The 24,533-nt window shown below is 48.2% G+C and overlaps 1 protein-coding gene across 1 annotated transcript; it reads left to right on the top strand.

The window, feature by feature from the left end:
- Nucleotides 1-1,733: 1,733 nt before the first annotated feature.
- On the top strand, nt 1,734-21,921 carry SRP19 (signal recognition particle 19). The gene is made up of 6 exons (XM_075325010.1): nt 1,734-1,825; nt 3,040-3,107; nt 4,057-4,132; nt 7,598-7,669; nt 7,770-7,881; nt 21,436-21,921. The coding sequence occupies exons 1-6, from the start codon at nt 1,751-1,753 to the stop codon at nt 21,564-21,566; spliced, it is 534 nt and encodes a 177-aa protein (XP_075181125.1). The 5' UTR covers nt 1,734-1,750; the 3' UTR covers nt 21,567-21,921.
- Nucleotides 21,922-24,533: the final 2,612 nt, after the last annotated feature.

The following is a 24,533-nucleotide window of genomic DNA, read 5'->3' as shown; positions in this document are numbered from 1 at the left end:
AACATCCTAACAAGAGAGCTTTTTCCAGTATGTGCTGCTGCAGAGCAGAGAATGTCACTGTGTGCTGGATTAAAAAGAGAATGAAAGTTGCTCATTTTCTAAAAGTTTTGTGAAATTTCTGATATTTTCATAAATCCAAACACATCCACAGAAATTTACCTTTATCATAAAATATGCCCCGAACACTGGGATAGGGGGAGACATTCAGAATTATTACCTCATACAGTCTCACTGGTCAGGACTGACAAAACGTGGGTTTGTCACTAAAAGGTTAAAAGATAAAAGTTGTTGGCAAAAAAGCAGAGAGCTCCTCTCCCCGGAGAGCAAGAGCAGGGCGGGGCCGGTGCGCGGCATGGGGGCGGGAGCCGGTGTGAGGCGCGGGGCCGGTGTGCGGCATGGGGGCGGGGCCGGTGCGCGGCATGGGGGCGGGGCCGGTGCGCGGCATGGGGGCGGGAGCCGGTGTGAGGCGCGGGGCCGGTGTGCGGCATGGGGGCGGGGCCGGTGTGAGGCGCGGGGCCGGTGTGCGGCATGGGGGCGGGGCCGGTGTGAGGCACGGGGGCGGGGCCGGTGTGAGGCGCGGGGCCGGTGTGCGGCATGGGGGCGGGGCCGGTGTGAGGCGCGGGGCCGGTGTGCGGCATGGGGGCGGGGCCGGTGCGCGGCATGGGGGCGGGAGCCGGTGTGAGGCGCGGGGCCGGTGTGCGGCATGGGGGCGGGGCCGGTGTGCGGCATGGGGGCGGGGCCGGTGTGAGGCGCGGGGCCGGTGTGCGGCATGGGGGCGGGGCCGGTGCGCGGCATGGGGGCGGGAGCCGGTGTGAGGCGCGGGGCCGGTGTGCGGCATGGGGGCGGGGCCGGTGTGAGGCACGGGGGCGGGGCCGGTGTGAGGCGCGGGGGCCGATGTGCGGCATGGGGGCGGGGCCGGTGTGAGGCGCGGGGCCGGTGTGCGGCATGGGGGCGGGGCCGGTGCGCGGCATGGGGGCGGGAGCCGGTGTGAGGCGCGGGGCCGGTGTGCGGCATGGGGGCGGGGCCGGTGTGCGGCATGGGGGCGGGGCCGGTGTGAGGCGCGGGGCCGGTGTGCGGCATGGGGGCGGGGCCGGTGCGCGGCATGGGGGCGGGAGCCGGTGTGAGGCGCGGGGCCGGTGTGCGGCATGGGGGCGGGGCCGGTGTGCGGCATGGGGGCGGGGCCGGTGTGCGGCATGGGGGCGGGGCTGGTGTGAGGCGCGGGGGCGGGGCCGGTGTGCGGCATGGGGGCGGGGCCGGTGTGAGGCATGGGGGCGGGGCCGGTGCGCGGCATGGGGGCGGGAGCCGGTGTGAGGCAATGGGGGCGGGAGCCGGTGTGAGGCAATGGGGGCGGGGCCGGTGTGATGCAATGGGGGCGGGGCCGGTGTGATGCAATGGGGGCGGGGCCGGTGTGATGCAATGGGGGCGGGGCCCGCTCCCGAGCCCGGGCAATGTGATGAGGAGTTTTGAATGTGAACCTCATTTCACGTCTACAGAACCCTGGGAGCAATAGCGCTGTACAATAATAATAATAATAGACTGTAGATAGGCTCTATCCAGCGTAGGAACATGACGGAGTCACTGCAGGAGACGGGTGACCGCTTTATAGCCTCTCCACAGCCGGCGGCACTAGGACCACGCGAGAAATACACCATCTTTTGTTCCTATTGGTCTCCCTGATACATAAACAACCAATCCATAGTTAGACATTCATATCGAGGCGTGAGACACAGGCGGTGTCTCATTGGCTGGCATGCAGGGACGTGTTTCCGCTTCCTGTCGCTTTCCTTCCCGGAAACACCAGTCAGCAGCTGAACAGCGCGACGGGGTATAGAGGGGCTTGTGGGTCCCGTGATACGGGGGTGGTTCTGCATAGCAGTGGCTTGCTCCTGTGCACACTGGCTTTGTGGAGCCTGCAATGCTCTTGTCGGAGCTGCGCTTTTGGCGTCTGCAGTGCTGGCTGACACCTGCTATGTGGTGGCCAGTGTCTAGCCTGGTGGTCACCAATCCACAGGTCCCAGCAGGCTGTGCCCGGGCTTCCTGCACGAACTGCTGCACTAGAGCTGGATTTACTCCATATAGACCCCCAGTAGGATGGTGCTGCGGTGTGACTGCTGGATTTACTCCATATAGACCCCCAGTAGGATGGTGCTGCGGTGTGACTGCTGGATTTACTCCATATAGACCCCCAGTAGGATGGTGCTGCGGTGTGACTGCTGGATTTACTCCATATAGACCCCCAGTAGGATGATGCTGCGGTGTGACTGCTGGATTTACTCCATATAGACCCCCAGTAGGATGATGCTGCGGTGTGACTGCTGGATTTACTCCATATAGACCCCCAGTAGGATGGTGCTGCGGTGTGACTGCTGGATTTACTCCATATAGACCCCCAGTAGGATGATGCTGCGGTGTGACTGCTGGATTTACTCCATATAGACCCCCAGTAGGATGGTGCTGCGGTGTGACTGCTGGATTTACTCCATATAGACCCCCAGTAGGATGGTGCTGCGGTGTGACTGCTGGATTTCCTCCATATAGACCCCCAGTAGGATGGTGCTGCGGTGTGACTGCTGGATTTACTCCATATAGACCCCCAGTAGGATGGTGCTGCGGTGTGACTGCTGGATTTACTCCATATAGACCCCTAGTAGGATGGCGCTGCGGTGTGACTGCTATAGGCTGGAGGATTTCCCACAGATGCCATTTCCTCAGCACAGATGAGGACGGTGCTCCCTGGTCCCAGCAGTCCCCAGTACCGGGGTCCTCTTCAGCCTAGGGTTAATGGGGCGGTCTGCTCACACCTGCACTGTCCAGGATCCCACATGGTGGGGCTGTTTGTGTCTCAGAGCCGTACTGGTGACGGCAGGTCACCTCCCTCGGACTCTGGCGTCCTGTGATTCTTCTGCTCCAACACTGCACTAGCACATAATGTAGAGGCTTCTCACCCGCGGGTTTTACCGTGACCGGTCATTCCTCAGTGTCCGCTCTCCAGATCTCATTCTGACATTTCGCTGATGAGTTACTGTTGTTTCCTTGCAGGCTGATAACGGTAATGTGACTGGAGCCGCCATGGCAGACCTGAGGAAGCCACACACAGATCCTGATCGGTAACTAATAGTTATTAGTTTTGTTAGGTCCAATCTGGGTAAGGCTATGTGCCCACGTTGCGTTCTGTCCCTGCAGAAATTTCTGCAGCGATTTGAACAGCACACGTGCGCTTCAAATCGCTGCAGAAAGAGTCCGTAATGAAAAAAAAAGCAGCCGATTCCATGCGATCTGAGTGCAGCCCCTCCCATAGACTGAGCGGGGGCTGCAGGCAGAGCGCAGGAAAGAAGTGACATGTCACTTCTTAGAACGCGCGTTTCGGGCAGCAGCCGAAGCGCTGCGCTCTAATACGCCACGTGCGCACGTCTCATGCACAATCTCCATAGATTATGCTGGGGACGCAGGACACATGCAGTTACGCTGCAGTGCAGATCGCAGCATAACTGCATGCAAATACGCAACACGCGCACATAGCCTAAATCAGTGATGTCCCTGAGGCCACCAGTATATGGCTGCCATTGTCATACGGTCATAGACCCAAAGGACCCGATTCATCAAGTGTTTCTTACTTTTGGCTTTTCCTTGCCAGATTTACTCCACTTTGAAAAAGTGGTAATGAGCACATGATGCCAAAAGTCATCAGTTCATGTCTAGATGTGGTGTATGTTACTCCAGAAATCTCTCAGGCGTGCACCTATTAGTGAATCGGGAGCGTCTACCTCCAGCACATCACCTCATTAAGACTGCCATTCATCACTCCATTTTTGATGAATTGGGGCCACATTATCTTTCTCCATTTTTACCCCACATTTTCTTGTTTTCTCATTTCTTTATTGTATTTTATGAACTTTCTGCCTCTTTACTTATAGACATCATGAATTAACAAAGACCCTAGTGGGGATACTTAACCATTTCATAGCTTAAATCAGAGCACAATTATTGATCCCTTTTATTGTTACAAGCAGAAGTTTGAAAACCTCCATCTTACCAACTCTTTTTTTTTTTCTCTAGATTTATCTGCATTTACCCTGCTTACATCAATAGTAAGAAGACTATTGCTGAAGGAAGGAGGATACCAGTTGACAAGGTCTGTACATGAGGGAACCATACAATCTCTGCAGATCTGTTCACTTCATATAATTTGCATATATTGTAATCAGGAGAATTAAACTGTAAAATCTCATTCCTAATGCTACTGTACTGTTGGTGGATTATTACGGCCCCGTGTGAACTTACAATGACTTGTCCTTTCCGTATTAAAACTTTTACTATTACAGAGCTGTCACTCGCTAGCTGCTTTTGGGTTTTATTATTCTCTATAAACTCCAGAGATTGATGTCTATGCTTGAAATGAACAATTTCCTCCCCATTCTGGGATCTGGCCCTACCAGCTGCAGCTCGTGACCACACCTGCTGATTTATCTTTTTAGTTTCCAATGATTGGGTTAATATATTTGCATTATTGAGCAGAGTGTCACCATAATCTCCTGCTATCTGTATAGGGGAACATAAGCACATTGTTTTTTGTCCTGCAGCACCTCCACAGTGGAAATGAAGCATTGCAAAGTGCCTGTTGAAGTCCTGTGTGTGTGTTGTACTGATAACGAGTGATGCTCAGGTGCTCAGTACTCCTAACGCACAGGTGGTACTCAAACGGGCTCAAATATGAGTCAGTGGGGAAATCGAGCATTTTTCCAGATGATTTCCCAACTGGAGTTACCCTTTGACTTCCATTATACTTGGTGGATGGACTCTGTTCATGTACCAGTGTCTTAACTGCTCGTTGCTACCCTTGTTTTTCCAAAACTAAGACACTGTCTTATAATTTATCCCCCCCCCAACAAAAAGTGCTAGGGCTTATTTTTGGAGGAGGTCCTATTCTTGGAGAAACATGGTTGGGGGTAAGTTTACCCCCCCCCCCCCCTTCCCAGGAGACTCATACTTACCAGACCCTGAGTGACTCCAAAGGTGCTCCCTGTGATCTCAGGCAGCCACAGCCAGCAAGTATGCTGCACGCTGACGCTGTCACCTGCTGGTGGACGGACACACACCTACTCATAACACACATTCATACACATACATCAGATAAAACACACTCACTCCATCCATCCAGTGGTACAGAGTGCATCCAATAGGTTATAGCTGTCAGGAGCCCGTACATTCTAGCATCTACCCCGGCCGCAGGGATGGGAGGAAGTCACGTGTCCCAGGTCCTTGCGCTCCACCGCATGGCTTCTTAAGGGTGCTTTACACGTTGCGACATCGCTACCGATATATCGTCGGGATCACGACGTTAGTGACGCACATCCGGTAGCGACATCGCAGCTTGTGACACCAAGGAGCAACGATCGTAAAATTGTTCAAAAACTCTCCTTTTCTTAATATCTCTACTGCCACAGGTACGATGTTGTTCGTCGTTCCTGCGGCATCACACATCGTCGTTCCTGCAGTGTCACACACAGCAAACATCTCCTTACCTGCGTCCACTGGCAATGCGGAAGGAAGGAGGTGAGCGGGATGTTACGTCCCGCTCATCTCCGCCCCTATTGGCCGGCCGCTTAGTGACGCCGCAGTGACGTCGCTATGACGCCAAATGCCCCCCCCCCACCCCTTGAGGGAGGGATTGTTCGGCGGTCACAGCGACGTCGCTGACAAGGTATGTCCGTGTGACGCTGCCGTAGCAATAATGTTCTCTACGGCAGCGAGCACCAAATGTCGCACGAACGACGGGGGCGGGTGCTATCACGCTGACATCGCTAGCAGTGTCGCAGTGTGTAAAGCACCCTTTAGGATCGGTATCGCTGTGTGTGTGTGCGCGCGAGATCTAAAGGGTGATTGTGTGTGATGTGTGCGGAGGTGCGATTGCTACAGGTCCTGCCGCTCAGCGTCTGGTCAGTGTGATTGCAGGGTGTCTGCTTTCTATAATGAAGTGTCCTGCAGCATCTTTAACTTTTTTAGCAGCACGGACATTTCATTATTGAACCGCGACTAGGGCTTATTTTTGTGGGGGGCTTATATTTAAGCTTTGCTCCGAAAATGCTTAAAATCCCTGCTAAGGTTTATTTTTGGGGGAGGTCTTATTAGGAAGAGCATTGTAGTGCTGGCTCATCACTGCTAACAAGCTGAAGTCGATCAGAGAGACAGGGCAATCTTTGCGATGCTTTTCTTCAATGTTGCTAAACGGTAAACGTTCAGTAATCTCTGAATTTCATAATGCAATATTTGGAAATGGGTTTTCTACACCAGACAATGTCTCGGCTTTTAAGTTAATGCTTTCCAGCGTTAAAGCACTAAAACATGTTCTGGGCACGGGTCTCAGGAGCTTTGCCCCATCCACATGGTAGATGTCAGTTATGTTACATAGCCAACTTCTGTGTCTAGCAGATCTTAACCATGCAGTTGCCACTCAAATTTTAAAAATATATGTCCAATTTAAATTGCCCCTCCTTTTTCCCTGTTAAAAATAAAGGGAAAAAAAAAGACAAACATTTTGGTATAGAGAATATAAATTGATTAAGCCCTAAGGAAAACCCAAGAATTGCCTTTTGGTCATACGAATGTAAGCAAAACATCATATGTACCACAAATTGGTATCAATAATAATAATAAAAAAAATAGTTCACCACTCAACTGCAAAATCAGCAGAAAAAAAGTTACAGGTACCAAAAAAAATGGCGACGCATTCAAAAACGTTAATTTTTTTCCAAAGTGCTAATTTTTATACCTTCACTAGAAAAAAAAATTGCAAGTGTGTAATCGCTTTGACTTTGAAAATCATGTTTGCAGGTCATTTTTATTGTACAATGAGCACCATAAACACACAACCCCCAAAACAATGGTGGAATATCATTATTTTATTTATTTTTTTTTTCCTCACAATTTCATCCCACTTAGATTTTTTTTTTATATATATATATATATTTTTTTTTTTTTATTTTTTTTTAATCCTTGCTTTGTATTACCTTTGTAGTAGCAGTAAGGCTACATGCGCATGCTGCAGTTTTTTCTTCACACAAACTGCACCTTGTCGGAGAGCCTGGAAATGTAAAATAAGAAACACTTGTAATGTAGGTGCGGTTTTTTTTTTTTTGTTTTTTTTTTTGTGACAAAAATGCACCAAAAAGGCATGAAAAATGCACCAATTTGACAGCATGCATTTGTGATGCGCTTTTGTTTTGACAAATGTTGCCAAAAACGCTAGAAGAATGAACATGCTGCATCTTTTTTGTCAAACTTTTGACAAAAAATCGCTGACAAACTGCAAGGTGCACATTGCAAATCTGACTTCTCATAGACTTTGCTGGGAAGTCAATTGTCAAAGTTCTAACAACAAAACTGCAACAAAAAAACGCAGCAAAAAACTCAGCGTGTGCATGTAGCCTAAAAGTGTAATTCTAAATTGCAGCTTTTGTTGCAAAAAAAACAAAACGTTTTCATACATCTGTAAACGGAAAAATAAGAAAGCTATAGTTCTTGCAAATAAAAAAATAAAAAAAGGCAAACTCCCTGATCGTTAATCATTCCTTTTTATTTCTTCCTTGCTGTGTTTTAGGCTGTACAGAATCCAACATGTGTGGAGATCGCAGAAATATGTCGAGCCAACAAGTTAAATGTCGTTGTTGAGGTGATAAGTGATTTCATTGTGGTTTTAAATTTTTTTTTTTTTTAAGTTTTGTCTGTTTCAAAACAGAATTTTTTTAGATCAAATGTGTTTTTCTACACAGGGGGATAAGATGTACACACGAGAGTGGAACAGGGATGCGCAGTACAGGGGCCGAGTACGAGTTCAGCTGAGGAACGAGGATGGTTCCGCCTGCGTGGATAAGCTTCAGTCAAGTAATTATGGCTTAGGTTTTCTTGTTAGTTCTGTGTTCATCAGTAGAATGTATTTTCATTGATAGAGATTCCCCAAGTCCAGATAATGAAGCCTCTTATTTGCAGATATCACCAGGGGCTCGTGTTTATATATCACTGCAGGGAATGAGCACTATGCAGGCTCAATGGATAATCTAAGGGTGGAAACACATCTATGCGAGTAAAATCGGTCCGAGTTGGCTGAAAAAAACTCGGCTGATTTTAGTTCACGTTGGGTCCGAGTGCAAGGCAAGTGCGATGCTTTTTCTGAATAAACTAATGATTTTACTAGCGAGTGTAATGCGTATTTTTTACTATGTCATCTGCCATTCAGCTCTGCTACATAGCCGCTGACAGCAGACACAGACAGCCATGTAGCAGATCTGAATGGCAGATGACAGCAGACGCAGACAGAGCCGCACGATCCGAATGAACTCGGGTGAACTTCACCCGACTTCATTGTCATGCTGCGGCTCTGTCTGTGCCGCGTCCTGATTAGCGGTCACCTGTGAAGGACTCACCGGTGACCGCTAATCTCCTGAGTGACTGAAGTTAGCAGCCCTCTCTCATACTCACCGATCCCCGGCGCCGCGCTGCACGGCATTCACACTGCTCCGCGCTGCACGGCGTACGGCTTAAGGCTGGTATTCTCAGGATGGGGAGCTCCACGTTATGGGGAGCCCCCCAGCCTAACAATATCAGTCAGCAGCCGCCCAGAATTGCCGCATACATTAGATGCGACAGTTCTGGGACTGTACCCGGCTCTTCCCGATTTACCCTGGTGCGTTGGCAAATCGGGGTAATAAGAAGTTAATGGCAGCCCATAGCTGCCACTAAATCCTAGATTAATCATGTCAGGCGTCTGAGACACCCTCCATGATTAATCTGTAAGTTACAGTAAATAAACACACACATGAAAAAATCATTTATTAGAAATAAAAAAACACAAACAAATTCCCTCATCACCAATTTAATCAGCCCCAAAAAGCCCTCCATGTCCGGCGTAATCCACGGACCTCCAGCGTCGCTTCCAGCATGAAGGTGACAGGAGCTGCAGCAGACACCGCCGCTCCCTTTACCTCCACGCATTTACTGAGGTGAGTATCGCGATCAGCTGAGCTGTCACTGAGGTTACCCGCTGTCACTGGATCCACCGGTGGACGCGATTAACCTCAGTGACACCTCAGCAGATCGCGCTACTCACCTCAGTTGCTGCGTGGAGGTGACCGGAGCGGCGGTGTCTGCTGCAGCTCCTGTCACCTTCATGCTGGAAGCAATGCTGGAGGTCCGTGGATTACGCCGGACATGGAGGGCTTTTTGGGGCTTATTAAATTGGTAATGAGGGAATTTGTTTTTTTTATTTCTAATGATTTTTTCGTGTGTGTGTGTGTGTGTGTGTTTACTGTAACTTACAGATTAATCATGGAGGGTGTCTCATAGACGCCTGACATGATTAATCTAGGATTTAGTGGCAGCTATGGGCTGCCATTAACTCCTTATTACCCCGATTTGCCAACGCACCAGGGTAAATCGGGAAGAGCCGGGTACAGTCCCAGAACTGTCGCATCTAATGTATGCGGCAATTCTGGGCGGCTGCTGACTGATATTGTTAGGCTGGGGGGCTCCCCATAACGTGGGGCTCCCCATCCTGAGAATACCAGCCTTCAGCCGTATGGCTTTATCTGGCTGGTATTAAAATTGGGGGGGGGGGGGGGGGGGGACCGCACGCCATTTTTTTAAATTTATTTATTTATTTCACTGCACAGTATAGACCCGCCCACCGGCTGCTGTGATTGGGTGCAGTGAGACACCTGTCACTCAGCGTGGGGGCGTGTCTCACTGCAACCAATCATAGGCGCCTGTGGGCGGGGAAAGCAGGGAATACGAGATTGTTTAATGAGCGGCCGGCTTTTTCAAAATGGTAAAAGCCGCCGCAGCAGTGTGAATGCCGTGCAGCGCCGCGCCGGAGATCGGGGAACGGTGAGTATGAGAGAGGAGGGGAAAATGACCGACAGACTGTGAGAGAGGGACAGAGATAGTGACGGACCGACAGAGAGAGAATAGAGACCGAGAGGGAGAGACCGATTGACAGACATTGGGAGACATCACTCGTTTCCAGTGTTTTAGGAAACATGCGAGAAATGTATCTAGAAAATCTGATGTCACTAGGATGGTGTGAGTGCCGTCCCGTGACATCCGATTTTTTTTTTTTTTTTTTTTTTTATTTTTTTTTTTTTTTCAGTCCGATTTGGACTGAGAAAAAAATCGCAGATGAGAGCTGAATCATTCACTAACATGTGTCCGATTCCAATGCGAGATTTTCTCGCATTGCTCTACTGCGAGAAACTCGCAAGTGAGAAGCAGCCCTAATATGTAAGCCTCCTTTTTTGACCACAAAGATGGTGACTACAAAGAGCAGCGTTTTTAGCCTAAAAAAAAACCCACAGGAGTCCTCCATCTATAGGCCTACTGAAGTGAGCCACAGGATTAGCGCTGACGTCACTCAGGGGATGTGCGGTGACACCGCAAATCACATGAGTGACGTCACCGTTGATCTCGCAGCTCACTTCAGCTGCAGCCTGATATGCGGTCACAAGTGGAGGACTCCAGCTGTCACCACACATCACCTGACTGAAGTCACCGCTGATCTCGCGCAGCTCACTTCAGCCACGGCCTGCTTTGCGGTAACAGGTAGAGGACTTCAGTCAGGTGATGTGCTGTGACAGCTGGAGTCACCGCTGATCCCACGCGGCTCACTTCACTTGCGGCCTGACACTCACAGCGAGCAGTCATGTTCTATGGCCACTCGCTGTGATTGTCAGATGTAGCAGAGCTGGATGTGTCGTGGGACCTCGTATGGATTACGTCGGACTTTGAGGGTTGGTTTAGGGGTTAATAAAGTGATGAAAGATGGGGGGCTTTTTTGTGTTTTACTTTAAATAAAGGATTTTTTGGGTGATTGTGTGTTTGTTTTTTTTTTTTTTTTTACTTACAACTTAGTGATGAGGGGGAGTCTCATAGACGCCTGCCATCACTAAGCTAGGACTTGGTGGCAGCTATGAGCTGCCATTAACTCCTTATTTCCCCAGTTGCCACCGCACCAGGATAATCTGGATGAGCCGGGTAGAGTCCTGGGACTGTTGCATCTAATAGATGCGGCATTTCCGGGCAGCTGCTGGCTGATATTTTTAGGCTTGGGGGGGCTCCCTATCCTGAGAATACCAGCCCACAGCCGTGTGGCTTTACCTTGGCTGGTATCAAAGTTTGGAGGGACCACACGCCTTTTTATTTTACTGCATGACACAGACCCGCCCACCGGCGGCTGTGATAGGTTGCAGTGAGACAGCTGTCACTGAGCATAGGGGCGGGTCTGCCTGCAACCAATCACAGCCACAATGAGCAATGAAGGCGTGAATTTGTTATGAACCTAATGAGCGGCCGGCTCTGGAAGATGAAAGAGCTGCCGACGGAGCAGTGTGACAGCCGCCCGGTGATTGGTGAGTATGAAGCGCTTGCTCCTACCCCTTTGCGCCCAATTCTGGTCCCCATAGACTTTATATGGGTACCAGCATCTGGCCAGATACCAGTGATCAATCGCCGCCGACCCGGAGTCTAGTCAGAAAAACGCACCAAAACGTATGTAAAATAACAACTTGTGTTTCTTTGTCGCTCCATTGGGAGACCCAGACAATTGGGTGTATAGCTTCTGCCTCCGGAGGCCACACAAAGTATTACACTTTAAAAAGTGTAACCCCTCCCCTCTGCCTATACACCCTCCCGTGCATCACGGGCTCATCAGTTTTTATGCTTTGTGTTGAAGGAGGCACACATGCACACAATGCTCCACATTTTAGTCAGCAGCAGCTGCTGATTATATCGGATGGAAGAAAAGAGGGCCCCTAACAGGGCCCCCGGCATGCTCCCTTCTCACCCCACTGAGTCGGCGGTGCTGTTAAGGTTGAGGTACCCATTGCGGGTACACAGGCAGGAGCCACATGCCGTTTTCCTTCCCCATCCCTTAGGGGCTCTGGGGAAGTGGGATCCTAACCGGTCATCCAGCCACTGGGACCGGGCTCCCTCCGCAGCCCCTGGGGGAATCTGCCGGACAGGAGACGGAGTATCGTCAGGGACATGGCCCTGCATCTACAGGTACTCTGTGTCCCCGTTGGGACGGTGCATGAAGCACCTTGGCCTCAGACGCAGCTGCGACTGCGGTGTGGATTTTTTTGTCTGGGACTACCGCGCCGACCGTGCCTGTTTGTCGGCCGCGGTTTTTTACTTTAGTCCCCGGCTTTTGCGGCCTAGTGGGTTAAACTCCCGCCCCTGAGCCTGCCAGTCAGGGAGAAAGGCGGGACGGTCGGTATGATGCCGACAGTGAGGGCTGGAGCACACTTCGCTGTCCTCCGCCCCCCTCACTGATCACTATGGGCCACCAGGTTCCCGCACTTTTGCGGTTCCGCCCACGGCTCTCTCCTCCCCTCGGAACGCCGGCAGCCATTGTTATAATTCTGCCGGTGGAGGATCTCAGAATCTGCTCCACTGCTCTGGGAGAGGGGGATCCTAACCGGTCGCCATGCTCTGGGACCGGGCTCCATCCGCAGCCCCTGGGGGATTCTGACGGACAGGAGACTGGACATCATCAGGGACAGAGCCCTGCATCATAAGGTACTCTGTGTCCCCTGAGGGACGGTGCATGCAGCATCTGTGTTACAAATGCCGCAGCGGTTGCTGAGTGGTTTGTGAGACTGAGACTACCGCGCCGACCGCGCCATGTTTGTCGGCCGCGTTTTTAAATTTAGTCCCCGGCTCTTACGGCCTAGTACCATATACTCCCGTTCTCGGGCCTGCCAGTCAGGGGTAACGACGGGACGGCCGACTGGACGTCGGCAGGGAGGGCTGGAGCATACGTTGGTATCCTCCTTCCCCCTCACTGAGCACTGTGGGGCACCAGTTTTCAGGTGCTGACCCCCCTTGGTGCCGCAGTGTATATATGTGTATATATATATATATATATATATATATATATATATATATATAATGTATATGTATGTGTGTGTATATATATATATATATATATATATATATATATATATATATATATATATATATATATATATATATATATATAGTGTATGTTTATATGGTATATGATCTCACTGTTCGGCAGCATTATTTGCTTTTGGCTGTATACCCTCACTGATTACTCTGCGGACGACATGCTGTTGTCTGCTCTTAAAGAATAAGGGTGCCAAGGCACTGGCTTATTTTACAACCTGTACCTCTTGTGCGGCTATATTACAGGCAGGGTCCACATACCCTCATTGTGTACAATGCTTGGCCCCGAGGGCACTCACTCAGCCGGAGCCTCCGGCACTGGTGGGACCCTCGGCCAGGTGGTACCGCCGGTTTCCACTGCACAGATGACAGGGACAGAGTTTGCATGTTGGAATCAGCAAATCTCTGAGTAGCTTTCACATTCCAGGACTCAGTCTATGGACAGAGGGTCTGCTAAGATACTGGAAGCCTTGTAGGCCAGACCGATAACATTCGCAGCCGTGAGGGCACTCCAAGCTATCTCAGCTTCTCTGGCTGAGATTATTGCGGTTGCACATACCTCTGCCCCGCAGGTTGTGTCCTTCACTTCTCAGGCGTAGGTTTTTTCGTTCTACGCCATGAACGCCGTTCCTGGACTCTGCGAGCCGTACAGCGGTAGCATCCACCAATTCGGTGGCAGTCTGCAGGGCCATGTGGCTACGTGAATGGAAGGCAGGCTCTGCTTCCAAGAAGTTCTTAACCGGTTTGCCATTTTCTGGCGACCGTTTGTTTGGCGAGCAATTGGATGAAGTTCCTAGACAGTCCAAGGGAAAGGTCTCGTCCTTGCCCCAGTCCAAAGGTTTCGGTCATTTCGGTCCTCAGCAAAGTTCCGTTCCTCCACGTCCAACAGGTCAGAGGAGGGCTAGAGGAACTCTTCTGCATGGCGGTCTAAGTCACAAGGCAGCTTCCTCATGACTTCGGCCTCACCAAGACCGCGTCCTCGGTCGGTGGCAGGCTCTCCCGCTTTTGCGACGCCTGGTGGCCACATGTCCAAGACCGATGAGTGAGAGACATTCTGTCTCACGGTTACAGGATAGAGCTCTGCTCTCGTCCTCCGACTCGTTTCTTCAAAACATCTCCGCCCCCGAGCGAGCCGATCAGGCGGTGAACACTCTGAAGCCTCGATGTCACAAGGAGACTTCCTAGCATCAATTGACATCAAGGATGCTTATCTCCATGTGCCGATCGCACCCGAGCTTCAACGCTTTCTGCGTTTCGCCATCAGGGACGAACACTTCAGTTCGTGGCACTGCCATTCGGCCTGGCGACAGCCCCACGGGTCTTCACCAAGGTCATGGCAGCAGTGGTGGCGGTCCTACACTCTCAGGGCCACTCGGTGATCACTTACCTAGACGATCTTCTAGTCAAGACACCCTCCTGGGTGGCATGTCAACACAACCTGACCATTGCTCTGGAGACTCTCCAGGGGTTTGGGTGGATCATCAAATTTCCAAGGTCAAAACTGACACCGACCCAATCACTGACTTGCCTCGGGATGGAGTTTCATACTCTCTCAGCGATAGTGAAGCTTCCGCTGCATAGTCAGCGTTCACTACAGACAGGGGTGCAATCTCTCCTTCGGGCCCAGTCACCCCTTGAGGCGCCTAATGCACTTTCTAAGGATGATGGTGGCAGCAAGGGAGGCAGTTCCCTTGCGCAGTTTCGTCTGCGTCCGATTCTATCGGACACCGCAAATGGGACAGGAGGTCGACGTCCCTAGACAAGAACGTCTCTCTTTCCCTTGCAGCAAAACCTCTCTTCAGTGGTGTCTTCTTTCCACTTCCTGGGCGAAGGAAAAATCCTTCCGGCCCCCAGCTGAGGCTGTGGTCACGACGGACGCGAGTCTGTCAGGGTGGGGAGCGGTCTTCCTCCACCACTCGGCTCAGGGAACCTGGACTCCGACAGAGTCCTCCCTTCAGATCAATGTTCTGGAGATAAGGGCAGTGGATCTAGCCCTAAAGGTGTTCCAGCGGTGGCTGGAGGGCAGGCAGATCCGAATTCAGTCGGACAACGCCACGGCGGTTGCGTACATCAACCACCAGGGCGGCACACGCGCAGTCGTCAAGCCTTCCGAGCAGTTCTGCGGATTCGGCTGTGGGCGGCAGCCACAGCCTCCACCATCTCCGCAGTTCACATCCCGGGCGTAGAAAACTGGGAAGCAGATTTTCTCAGTCGCCAGGGCATGGACGCAGGGGAATGGTCTCCTCACCCGGACGTGTTCTAGAGATCTGTTGCCGCTGGGGAACGCTGGACGTCGATCTAATGGCGTCTCGGCACAACAACAAAGTCCCGGCATTCATGGCTCGGTCCAAGGATCACAGAGCTCTGGCGGCAGACACGCTAGTTCACGACTGGTCGCAGTTTCGACTGCCTTATGTTTCTCCTCCTCTGGCACTACTGCCCAGAGTGTTACGCAAGATCAGGTCAGACTGTCGCCGCGCCATCCTCGTCGCTCCAGACTGGCCGAGGTGATCGTGGTACCCGGATCTGTGGCACCTCACGGTGGGTCAACCGTGGACACTCCCAGACCGACCAGACTTGCTGCCTCAAGGGCCATATTTCCTTCGGAATTCTGCGGCTCTAAACCTGACTGTGTGGCCATTGAGTCCTGGCTCCTAGCGTCATCAGGGATATCCCCAGAGGTCATTGCCACCATGAGACAGGCCAGGAAACCAACGTCCGCCAAGATCTATCACAGGACTTGGAGGATCTTCTTATCCTGGTGCTCTGATCAGGGTTTTACTCCCTGGCCGTTTGCCTTGCCCACTTTTCTTTCTTTCCTTCAATCCGGAATGGACAAGGGCTTGTCTCTCGGCTCTCTCAAGGGACAAGTATCGGCGCTTTCCGGTCCCACCTTACAAGCGTCCGTTAACACCCTCGGATCTTAACAGGGTGCTGACGACTCTTCAGAAGCCACTTTTCGAGCCGATGCGGGATCTCTCTATCTCGCCTTTCGCAAAGGGTGGCCTTCCTAGTGGCAGTCACATCACTCAGAAGAGTGTCTCAGCTAGCAGCGCTGTCATGCAAAGCCCCCTTCCTGGTGTTTCACCAGGATAGGGTGGTTCTACGTCCGGTCCCGGACTTTCTCCCTAAGGTATCCCCGTTTCATCTCAATCAGGATATCGTCTTACCCTCTTTGGGTCCGCATCCAGTTCACCAATGTGAAAAGGATTTGCATTTATTAGATCTGGTGAGAGCACTCCGGCTCTACATTTCTCGCACGGCGCCCCTGTGCCGGTCTGATGCGCTCTTGTCCTTATCGCGGGCCAGAGTAAGGGATTTCAGGTTTTCAAGTCAACCTTGGCTCGGTGGATCAATGAACCGATTCTTGAAGCCTACCGTTCTTTTAGGCTTCCGATTCCTGCAGGGCTGAAGGCCCATTCTACCAGAGCCGTCGGTGTCCTGGGCATTGCGACACCAGGCTACGGCTCGGCAGGTGTGTCAGGCGGCTACCTGGTCGAGTCTGCACACTTTCACAAAACACTATCAGGTGCATGCCGATGATTCGGCAGATGCCAGCCTAGGTAGGCGACTCCTTCAGGCGGCAGTTGCCCACCTGTAAGAGGGGGCCGTTTTTCGGCTCTTTTTATCGAGGTATTCTTTTACCCACCCAGGGATTGCTTTTGGACATCCCAATTGTCTGGGTCTCCCAATGGAGCGACAAAGAAGGGAATTTTGTTTACTTACCGTAAATTCCTTTTCTTCTAGCTCCTATTGGGAGACCCAGCACCCGCCCCTGTTCCCTTCGGGCTGTTGTTCTTTTGTGTACACATGTTGTTCATGTTGAATTGTTCTTTTGGTTCATGGTTTCAGTTCTCCGAACATCCTTCGGATTGAATTTACCTTAGACCAATTTATAAGTTTCCTCCTTCCTGCTTTGGCACCAAAACTGATGAGCCCGTGATGCACGGGAGGGTGTATAGGCAGAGGGGAGGGGTTACACTTTTTAAAGTGTAATACTTTGTGTGGCCTCCGGAGGCAGAAGCTATACACCCAATTGTCTGGGTCTCCCAATAGGAGCTAGAAGAAAAGGAATTTACGGTAAGTAAACAAAATTCCCTTCTTTTCATTGCAGTTTTTCACACCTCATTGAATTCAATGGGTGAAAAACACAAAAAAAGAATTGACATGCTGTAGTGGTCACCACAAAGACGCAGCCAAAAAAAACTGCAACGTGCGGACAGCAAAAATGAAATCTCATACACTTTCCTGCGGAAGGAAATTCGTGCTGTTTTGAGACCAAAACTGCACCCAAAAAACGCGGCAAAAAACGCGGCAAAAAACGCAGCGTGCGCACATAGCATTACAAATAAGGTGGCTGTTATCTCAAGGGTGATTTAACAATACATTTTCTTCATAACCACATTGTAGAACTGACACCCAGGGCCATAATTGTATTAAGCATCAACATATGGCCTTAATGACCACCAGTATGGGTTTTTACTGAACTCCGATATGAAAGTAACACCCCTAAATATTGACAATGCAGCAGCTGTCAGCTGTCAGCAATATCTGATTCCCTGCTGCATCAGCCCTGATCATTTTTGGCACCAACCATGGCCTTTTAACCACTCTAAATAGTGACAGCAGCATCTAGATGGTTAACAGTATGGAGTGCCCTCTTTGACCTTTTCTGCACCTTAGATTGCAATTGTGTGGTGCAGATGGTTGCCGTGACAATGCAAAGCCAAGTAATGGCCTAAGGGTATACTGGCCTGCTCACATGATACAAACCGTTTAATGGTACAGATATATTTAATTCCTGTCATTCCACTCTGCGTTTTACAATGGTATCAGTTTTGTGTGCTTTTCAATATATTGGTCCCAAAACAATACTTTACAACTAAAAACTAAGTAGGTCCCTTTAAAAAAAAAAAAAAAAAAAAAAAAGTTGTAATTTTCCTTAAAAAAAGAAAGATGGCTGCTAAAGTTTTAAACTTAACATGCTAACAAAAAAAAATTGACAAATGGTGTTGGTGTAAGTCAGACATGAAGGAAATTATATTTATTAACGGATTTGTGGCTTGACTATCTGTACTAAAGATATATACATATTTAAATTTCAACATTGCTAATTTTTTGGGGATATTTTTTTTTGTCTAATTTATGATGGTTTCATAAACGCATAACTTATCAACAAAAATTGACTACCAATTTTAAAGGGAGCGTGTTGCCAGGTTTTCCCCATGTAAAGTACAGCCAGCACATGTAAGCCCTCTGTTACAGCTTACTAGAATGCTGTATGTATGTATGTATGTGTGTATATGTATGTGTGTGTGTATATATAATCCCATTCCACTCTGCAAGGCACAAAAAAGGGCTTTTATTATACTCTCCTGCGGGGCGGTCCGGTCTGATAAGCGTCTCTCGTTTTGATCCGGCGCCTCCTCTCTCCTTGTGATCACTGTCCTCTTTCCCTGCTTTGTGTGGATATGTCCTATGTCATCTACACAGTGTCCTCCTTCGCGCTTCTGCATAGGAGTACTTCTGTCTGTTCCGTGGAGGGTAGAGAAAACTATTGTAAGGCCGGGGCCACACGGGGACTACTGCGATCCTCGCATGACACTCTGCTTGCACTGGCAGTACAGCAGAGCCGAGTGTCATGCGAGTGTACCTGCGGCTGAGGTCCGATCATGTGATCGGACCTCATCTGCGGGGGGCGTGCCAGCACTGAGGAGGGGCGGGCCAGTGCTGAGGGGAGGGAGGGGCTTCTCTCCTCCATAGCCAGATAATGCCATTCTCTCCCTGCACTTGCAGTACACCGGTTTACCGCGAGTGCAGTGCGATTTTTGTTTTTATTATATCGCACTCCACTCACACACCGATTTTCATGCCGTGTGGCTTAGGCCTAATGCACGTGTATGGGGAAAGGTCAACGAATATCGGCACATGCACAACAATACATTGATTTAATATTTTTTTTTTTTTAACAAAGATTTTCCCCACCTAAATAAAGACTATGTATATCTGGTATCTTCCTAATCATACTGAACTTTTCCTAGGTAATATTTACTGCACAGTGAAAATACTGTAAATTTCGCCATACTTGGAATTTTCTTACCACTTTTAAGTATATCATATGATAAATTGAATACTAAAAAGTCATCCCTCAAAAAAACAAGGCCTCATGTGGCGTGATCCGAAAAATAAAAAGTTATGGCTCTTGGAAAGGGAGGAAAAAACAAAAAATCATGGCAATAGCCATGGCCTGAAGGGGTTTACTGGGCTCTAGACAAATTTCTGTAGTGACAGCAGATTGCACAGTCGCAATTTGGTAATCTGCACACTGTCACCATTGTCCTGCATTCTCGATGCGGGTGGGCGGTCACATGACCACAAATATGTAGTTTGCCTACTTGCAGTAATAAGATTATCTGCTTTTCTCACTGTTCTGTACAGTGACTGCAGAAATTTGTGTCAAGCCAAAAAAAATTCTCAATATAGTTTATTAATTTAAGGTTAAAAGAAGGAAAGTATTCAGACCCCTTTTTTAAAATTTTCACTGTTTTATTGCAGCCATTTGGTAAACTCAAAGTTCGGTTTTTTTTGTTTTTTTTTTTTCTCATTGATGCACCCCATCTTGACACATGTAGAAATTTTTTTTCAAATTTATTAAACAAGAAAGACTAAGTATTCAGACCCTTTGCTCAGGATTGAGTAGAAGGACCCTTTTGAGCTAGTACAGCCATGAGTCTTCTTGGGAATGACATAACAAGTTTTTCACATCTAGATTTGGGGATCCTCTGCCATTCTTCCTTGCAGATCCTCTCCAGTTCCGTCAGGTTGGATGGTGAATGTTGGTGGACAGCCATTTTCAGGTCTCTCCAGAGATGCTCAATTGAGTTTAGGTCAGGGCTCTGGCTTGGCCGATCAAGAATGATCACAGAGTTGTTCTGAAGCCACTCCTTTGTTATTTTATCTGTGTGCTTGGGGTCATTGTATTGTTGGAATGTGAACCTTCAGCCAAGTCTGAGGTCCAGAGCACTCTGCAAGAGGTTTTCTTCCAGGATATCTCTGTACTTGGCCGCATTCATCTTTCCTTCAGTTGCAACCAGTCGTCCTGTCAATGGAGCTGAAAAACATCCCCATAGCATGATGCTGCCACCACTGTTTCGCTGTTGGGATTGTATTGGGCAGGTGATGAGCAGTGCCTGGGTTTCTCCACACATACCACTTAGAGTTATCACCAAAAAGTTCTATCTTCATCTCATCAGACCAGAGAATCTTATTTCTCGTAGTCTGGGAGTCCTTCATGTGTCTTTTTGCAAACTCTATGCGGGCTTTTATGTCTTGCCTTGAGGAGCGGCTTCCATTGGGCCACTCTGCCATAAAGACCCGACTGGTGGAGGGCTGCAGTGATAATTGACTTTGTGGACCTTTTCTCCCATCTCCCTACTGCATCTCTGGAGCTCAGCCACAGTGATCTTGGGGTTCTTCTTTACCTCTCTCACCAAGGCTCTTTTTCCATGATTGCTCAGCTTGGCTGGACGGCCAGGTGTAGGAAGAGTTGCGGTGGTTCCAAACCTCTTCCATTTAAGGACTATGGAGGTCACTGTGCTCTTGGGAACCTTGAGTATTGCAGACATTCTTTTGTAACCTTGGCCAGATCTGTTCCTTGCCACAATTGTCTCTGAGCTCCTTGGGCAGTTCCTTTTGATCTCATGATTCTCATTTGGTCTGACATGCACTGTGAGATGTGAGCTCTTATATAGACAGGAGTGTGCCTTTCCAAATCAAGTCCTATAAGTTTAATTAAACACAGCTGGACTCCAATGAAGGAGTAGAACAATCTCAAGGAGGATCACAAGGAAATGGACAGCATGTCACTTAAATATGAGTGTCTGAGCAAAGGGTCTGAATACTTATGACCATGTGATATTTCACTTTTTCTTGTTTAATAAATTTGTGAAAATTTCTACATTTCTGGGTGGTTTTTCTGTCAAGATGGAGTGCCGAGTGTACATTAATGAGGAAAAAAAATGAAGTGTTTTGAATTTACCAAATGTCTTCAACGAAACAAAGAATGAAAAATTTAAAGGGGTCTGAATACTTTCCGTACCCACTGTAAGTCCATAGCCTAACATGTTGAGCCAGAGGAAGGCAAAAAAAAAACCATTGGGCAGACAGTAAACTCCATGTTAGGGTAAGCAACCTCACAGGCCTAGGTTAAAAAAAAAAAAAAAAAAATCATTAGAAGGATCTCTGCTGTCACTTTTATACATTTGTGCATTGCAAAATCAAAGGCTTGGGTTTTTTTAACAAGCTAAATAACCCCATTACTGTGTTTTATATTTTGGAAGCCCAATATATGGTTTGTATTTTTTTTCTAGTAATGAACCAAAACCCTGGATCACTGAAGAGAAATAAATGAGTGGATTGGATAGAATTTTCTGTTTTTGTAGCTGTAAATTTGTATATAAATCCTTTTATTCTTCCTTTCAGGGAAGGCAGTAATGCTGCGTGTGGCAGAAGATATCCCCAAACTCAAGACTAGGACACAGAAAACTGGAGGTGGGGACCAAACCGTCCAAGTGGGAGAAGGAGGCAAGAAAAGTAAGAAAAAGAAGAAGTGATGCATCAGAAGTGCAGTTGACTGCAGGCTACAAATACAAATGACTGCAGCATCTCCAGACTCAATCAGTCAATGACTTAAGAACTGACTCCTCAGACTCCACACGTCTCTGCCAGATGCTTCCAAGCATATGTGAAGAATTTGTTTCTCAATATTTCTTGTGTTATTATCAAGAAGCTTTTGGCTATTTTTTGTTTTTAACTAGGTTTGTTGGTTTTTATGTTGCCTTGTTTAAAGCTCCAGCGTCACTCAATCTTCGGATCTTTGTGTTATAGCCTGATCATTGACGGACAATGCAAGGTTAGAAGTAAACACTCATTTGTTAGAATAAACTATGCTAAAAGTATGAATTCCTACATTTTCTCTCTTCTGGTCTATTCATTATAAAGCACAACTCCAGCGTTTCGGGGGGTAGAGAGGGATTCTGCGCTGGAGGGGTGCTTTAACCCCTTTACCCCCCCCCCCCCCCCCCCCCCAGCCTGTTTTCGCCTTCATGACCATCCCAACTTTTTCAATTCAACCAGTGGCACTTTGAGGTTATAACTCTGGATTGCTTCAACGGATCCCGGTTATTCTGAGCTTGTTTTTTTGTTTTTTTTTTTATCACATATTGTACTTCATGATAGTGGTAAACTTGGGGCAACATTTCTTATATGTGAAAATATTGGACGTTTGGGGAAAATTTCTGAATTTTCAAACTTTAAATTTTTATGCCCTTAAAACTGAGAGTTATGTCTCTCAAAATAATTAAAGAGAACCAATCAGGATTTTGGTATCTAAGCTAAAGACAGTATAGCGCTGGCTTTATCAGGCTGCTTATCTACATACCATTAGTGGTCAGCTAGGATGTTTAGGCTTTCAAATCCAAGAAAGTAAACTTTAAAAAATCGTCGGCTTGTTGAGTGGCAGTTGCAACGGAGCAGATAATATATGGGTGGGGTATTCATATTGATTCTTGCCCCCCTGCCTGTTCCTCCCTCACTCTGTTTTCTATGCTAATGTTACTATTCATCTTTTTCATCACTAAGATGGCGCCTGTGCATTGCGCTTATTTTGACGCCATCTTTGAAGATCCTGGGGTGGCCTGGTGTCCTCTTCTGCAGCTAATCGCTACGATCAGCTGTTCTCCACTCCTACTGTGACCCACGGTCACAACAAGAGCTGAAGAGGAGGGCGCATGCACCGCCCTATCAGCCGCAAGACTAGAAAAACGGGGTAACATGATCTTCACAAAGATGGCGCTGGAGATGAGCGCTATGTGCAGGCGCCAACTCCGACGCCATCTTAGTGATGAAAAAGATAAATAGTAACATTAGCATAGAGAACAGAGAGAGGGAGGAACAGGCGGGGGGGGCGGGAATCCATATGAATACCCACCCAGATATCTGCTCCGTTGCTACTGCCACTCAAGAAGCTGATCATGTTATTAAAGTTTACTTTCTTGGATTTGAAAAGCTAAGCAGCCGAGCTGAATACTACAGGTATGTACAGAATCTGGCTGATAGTGGCAGTATAGCACTGGCTTTAGCTTATATACAAAAATCCTGGTGATTAGCTCCTTTTTTAATAACATTTCCCACACCTACTTTACATCAGCACAATTTTTGATACATCGTTTTGGTTTTTAAGTTAGAAGAGTTAAGTTTATCAGCAATTTCTCATTTTTCCAACAAGATTTACAAAACAATTTTTTTAGGCTCTACATCACATTTGAAGTGACTGAGAGGCCTAGGTGACAGAAAATATCAAAAAGTGACACCATTCTAAAAACTGCATCCCCAAACTGCTCCAAACTACATTCAAGAAGTTTATTAGCCATGTAGGTGCTTCACAGAAACTAAAGCAATCTGGAAGGAAAAAATGAAAAATATTACTTTTGGAGGTTTTTTTTTTTTTTGTTTATTTTTTACCAAAATGTTACTTTAGTTCCAAATTTTGCATTTTCACAAGGGTAACGAGAAAATGCACCAGTGGGAAACTACTGTTTGGGTGCATGGCAGGACTCAGAAGAGAAGGCGCGCCATTTGAATTTTAAAGCTCAAAATTCTCTGGATTCGTTAGCTACACCATGTTGCATTTTGGAGAGCGCTTGATGTTTCTAAACAGTGGAAATCCCCCCCCCATAAGTGACCCCCATCTTGGGACCTAGCCCCCCTCAATCAATTTATCTATCAAAAATGTTGCTTTAACCCCACATTTTTCATTTTCACTAAGGTAACAGTAGATAATGGACCGTACAATTTGTTGAGTAATTTAGTATAGATAAAAATTAACATCTGCACCATTGGTTCAACTGATTAAAGTGAAACCGTAATAGCAGCTAGTAAAAAGACAAAAGCACTGCTATCAATAGGACATTAGATAAAAGAATGAATTACTGCGCTCATACCTTCTTAATTAGCTGGGTATCCTAAGGCTAGATTCACACACTGCGTTTTTTTGACGCTGCGTTTTTGTGCGTGTTTTGCGGCAAAAAATGCACAAACGCACCTGCGGCAAAAAGCGCTTCGTTTTTGCTCACTTTAGTCTTTTTGCGTTTTTTTTTTTTTTTTTTTAAGCAGTGAACAATGCCATTAAAGATTTGTTGAAGAAAAAAAAAAGTGATGTCATTTCCTTCTTCAATATGTTCATTCTCCAATAGTGTATGCAGGAGAGCAGACAGCAGCTGCAGAGCTACAAGGCTCAGCATCCTCCATCCAGGACTGTATGCAGGAGGGAGAGGCAGGGGGAGCAGAACTAGAAGGCTCAGCATACTACATCCAATAGTGTATGCAGGAGAGCAGACAGCAGCTGCAGAGCTACAAGGCTCAGCATCCTCCATCCAGGACTGTATGCAGGAGGGAGAGGCAGGGGGAGCAGAACTAGAAGGCTCAGCATACTACATCCAATAGTGTATGCAGGAGAGCAGACAGCAGCTGCAGAGCTACAAGGCTCAGCATCCTCCATCCAGGACTGTATGCAGGAGTTT

The sequence above is a fragment of the Anomaloglossus baeobatrachus genome, chromosome 1 (genome assembly GCF_048569485.1).
Source record: "Anomaloglossus baeobatrachus isolate aAnoBae1 chromosome 1, aAnoBae1.hap1, whole genome shotgun sequence".
Lineage (NCBI taxonomy): Eukaryota > Metazoa > Chordata > Amphibia > Anura > Aromobatidae > Anomaloglossus > Anomaloglossus baeobatrachus.
This window is presented reverse-complemented; position numbering and strand designations above follow the sequence as displayed.

Excerpts from the sequence above, each read along its gene's own strand:
- SRP19 (XM_075325010.1), top strand. The coding sequence starts at position 1,751 with ATGCAGGGACGTGTTTCCGCTTCCTGTCGCTTTCCTTCCCGGAAACAC. Across the intron at positions 1,826-3,039 it reads CAGCTGAACAGCGCGACGGG|GCTGATAACGGTAATGTGAC; the intron begins GTATAGAGGGGC and ends GTTTCCTTGCAG. Across the intron at positions 4,133-7,597 it reads GGAGGATACCAGTTGACAAG|GCTGTACAGAATCCAACATG; the intron begins GTCTGTACATGA and ends GCTGTGTTTTAG.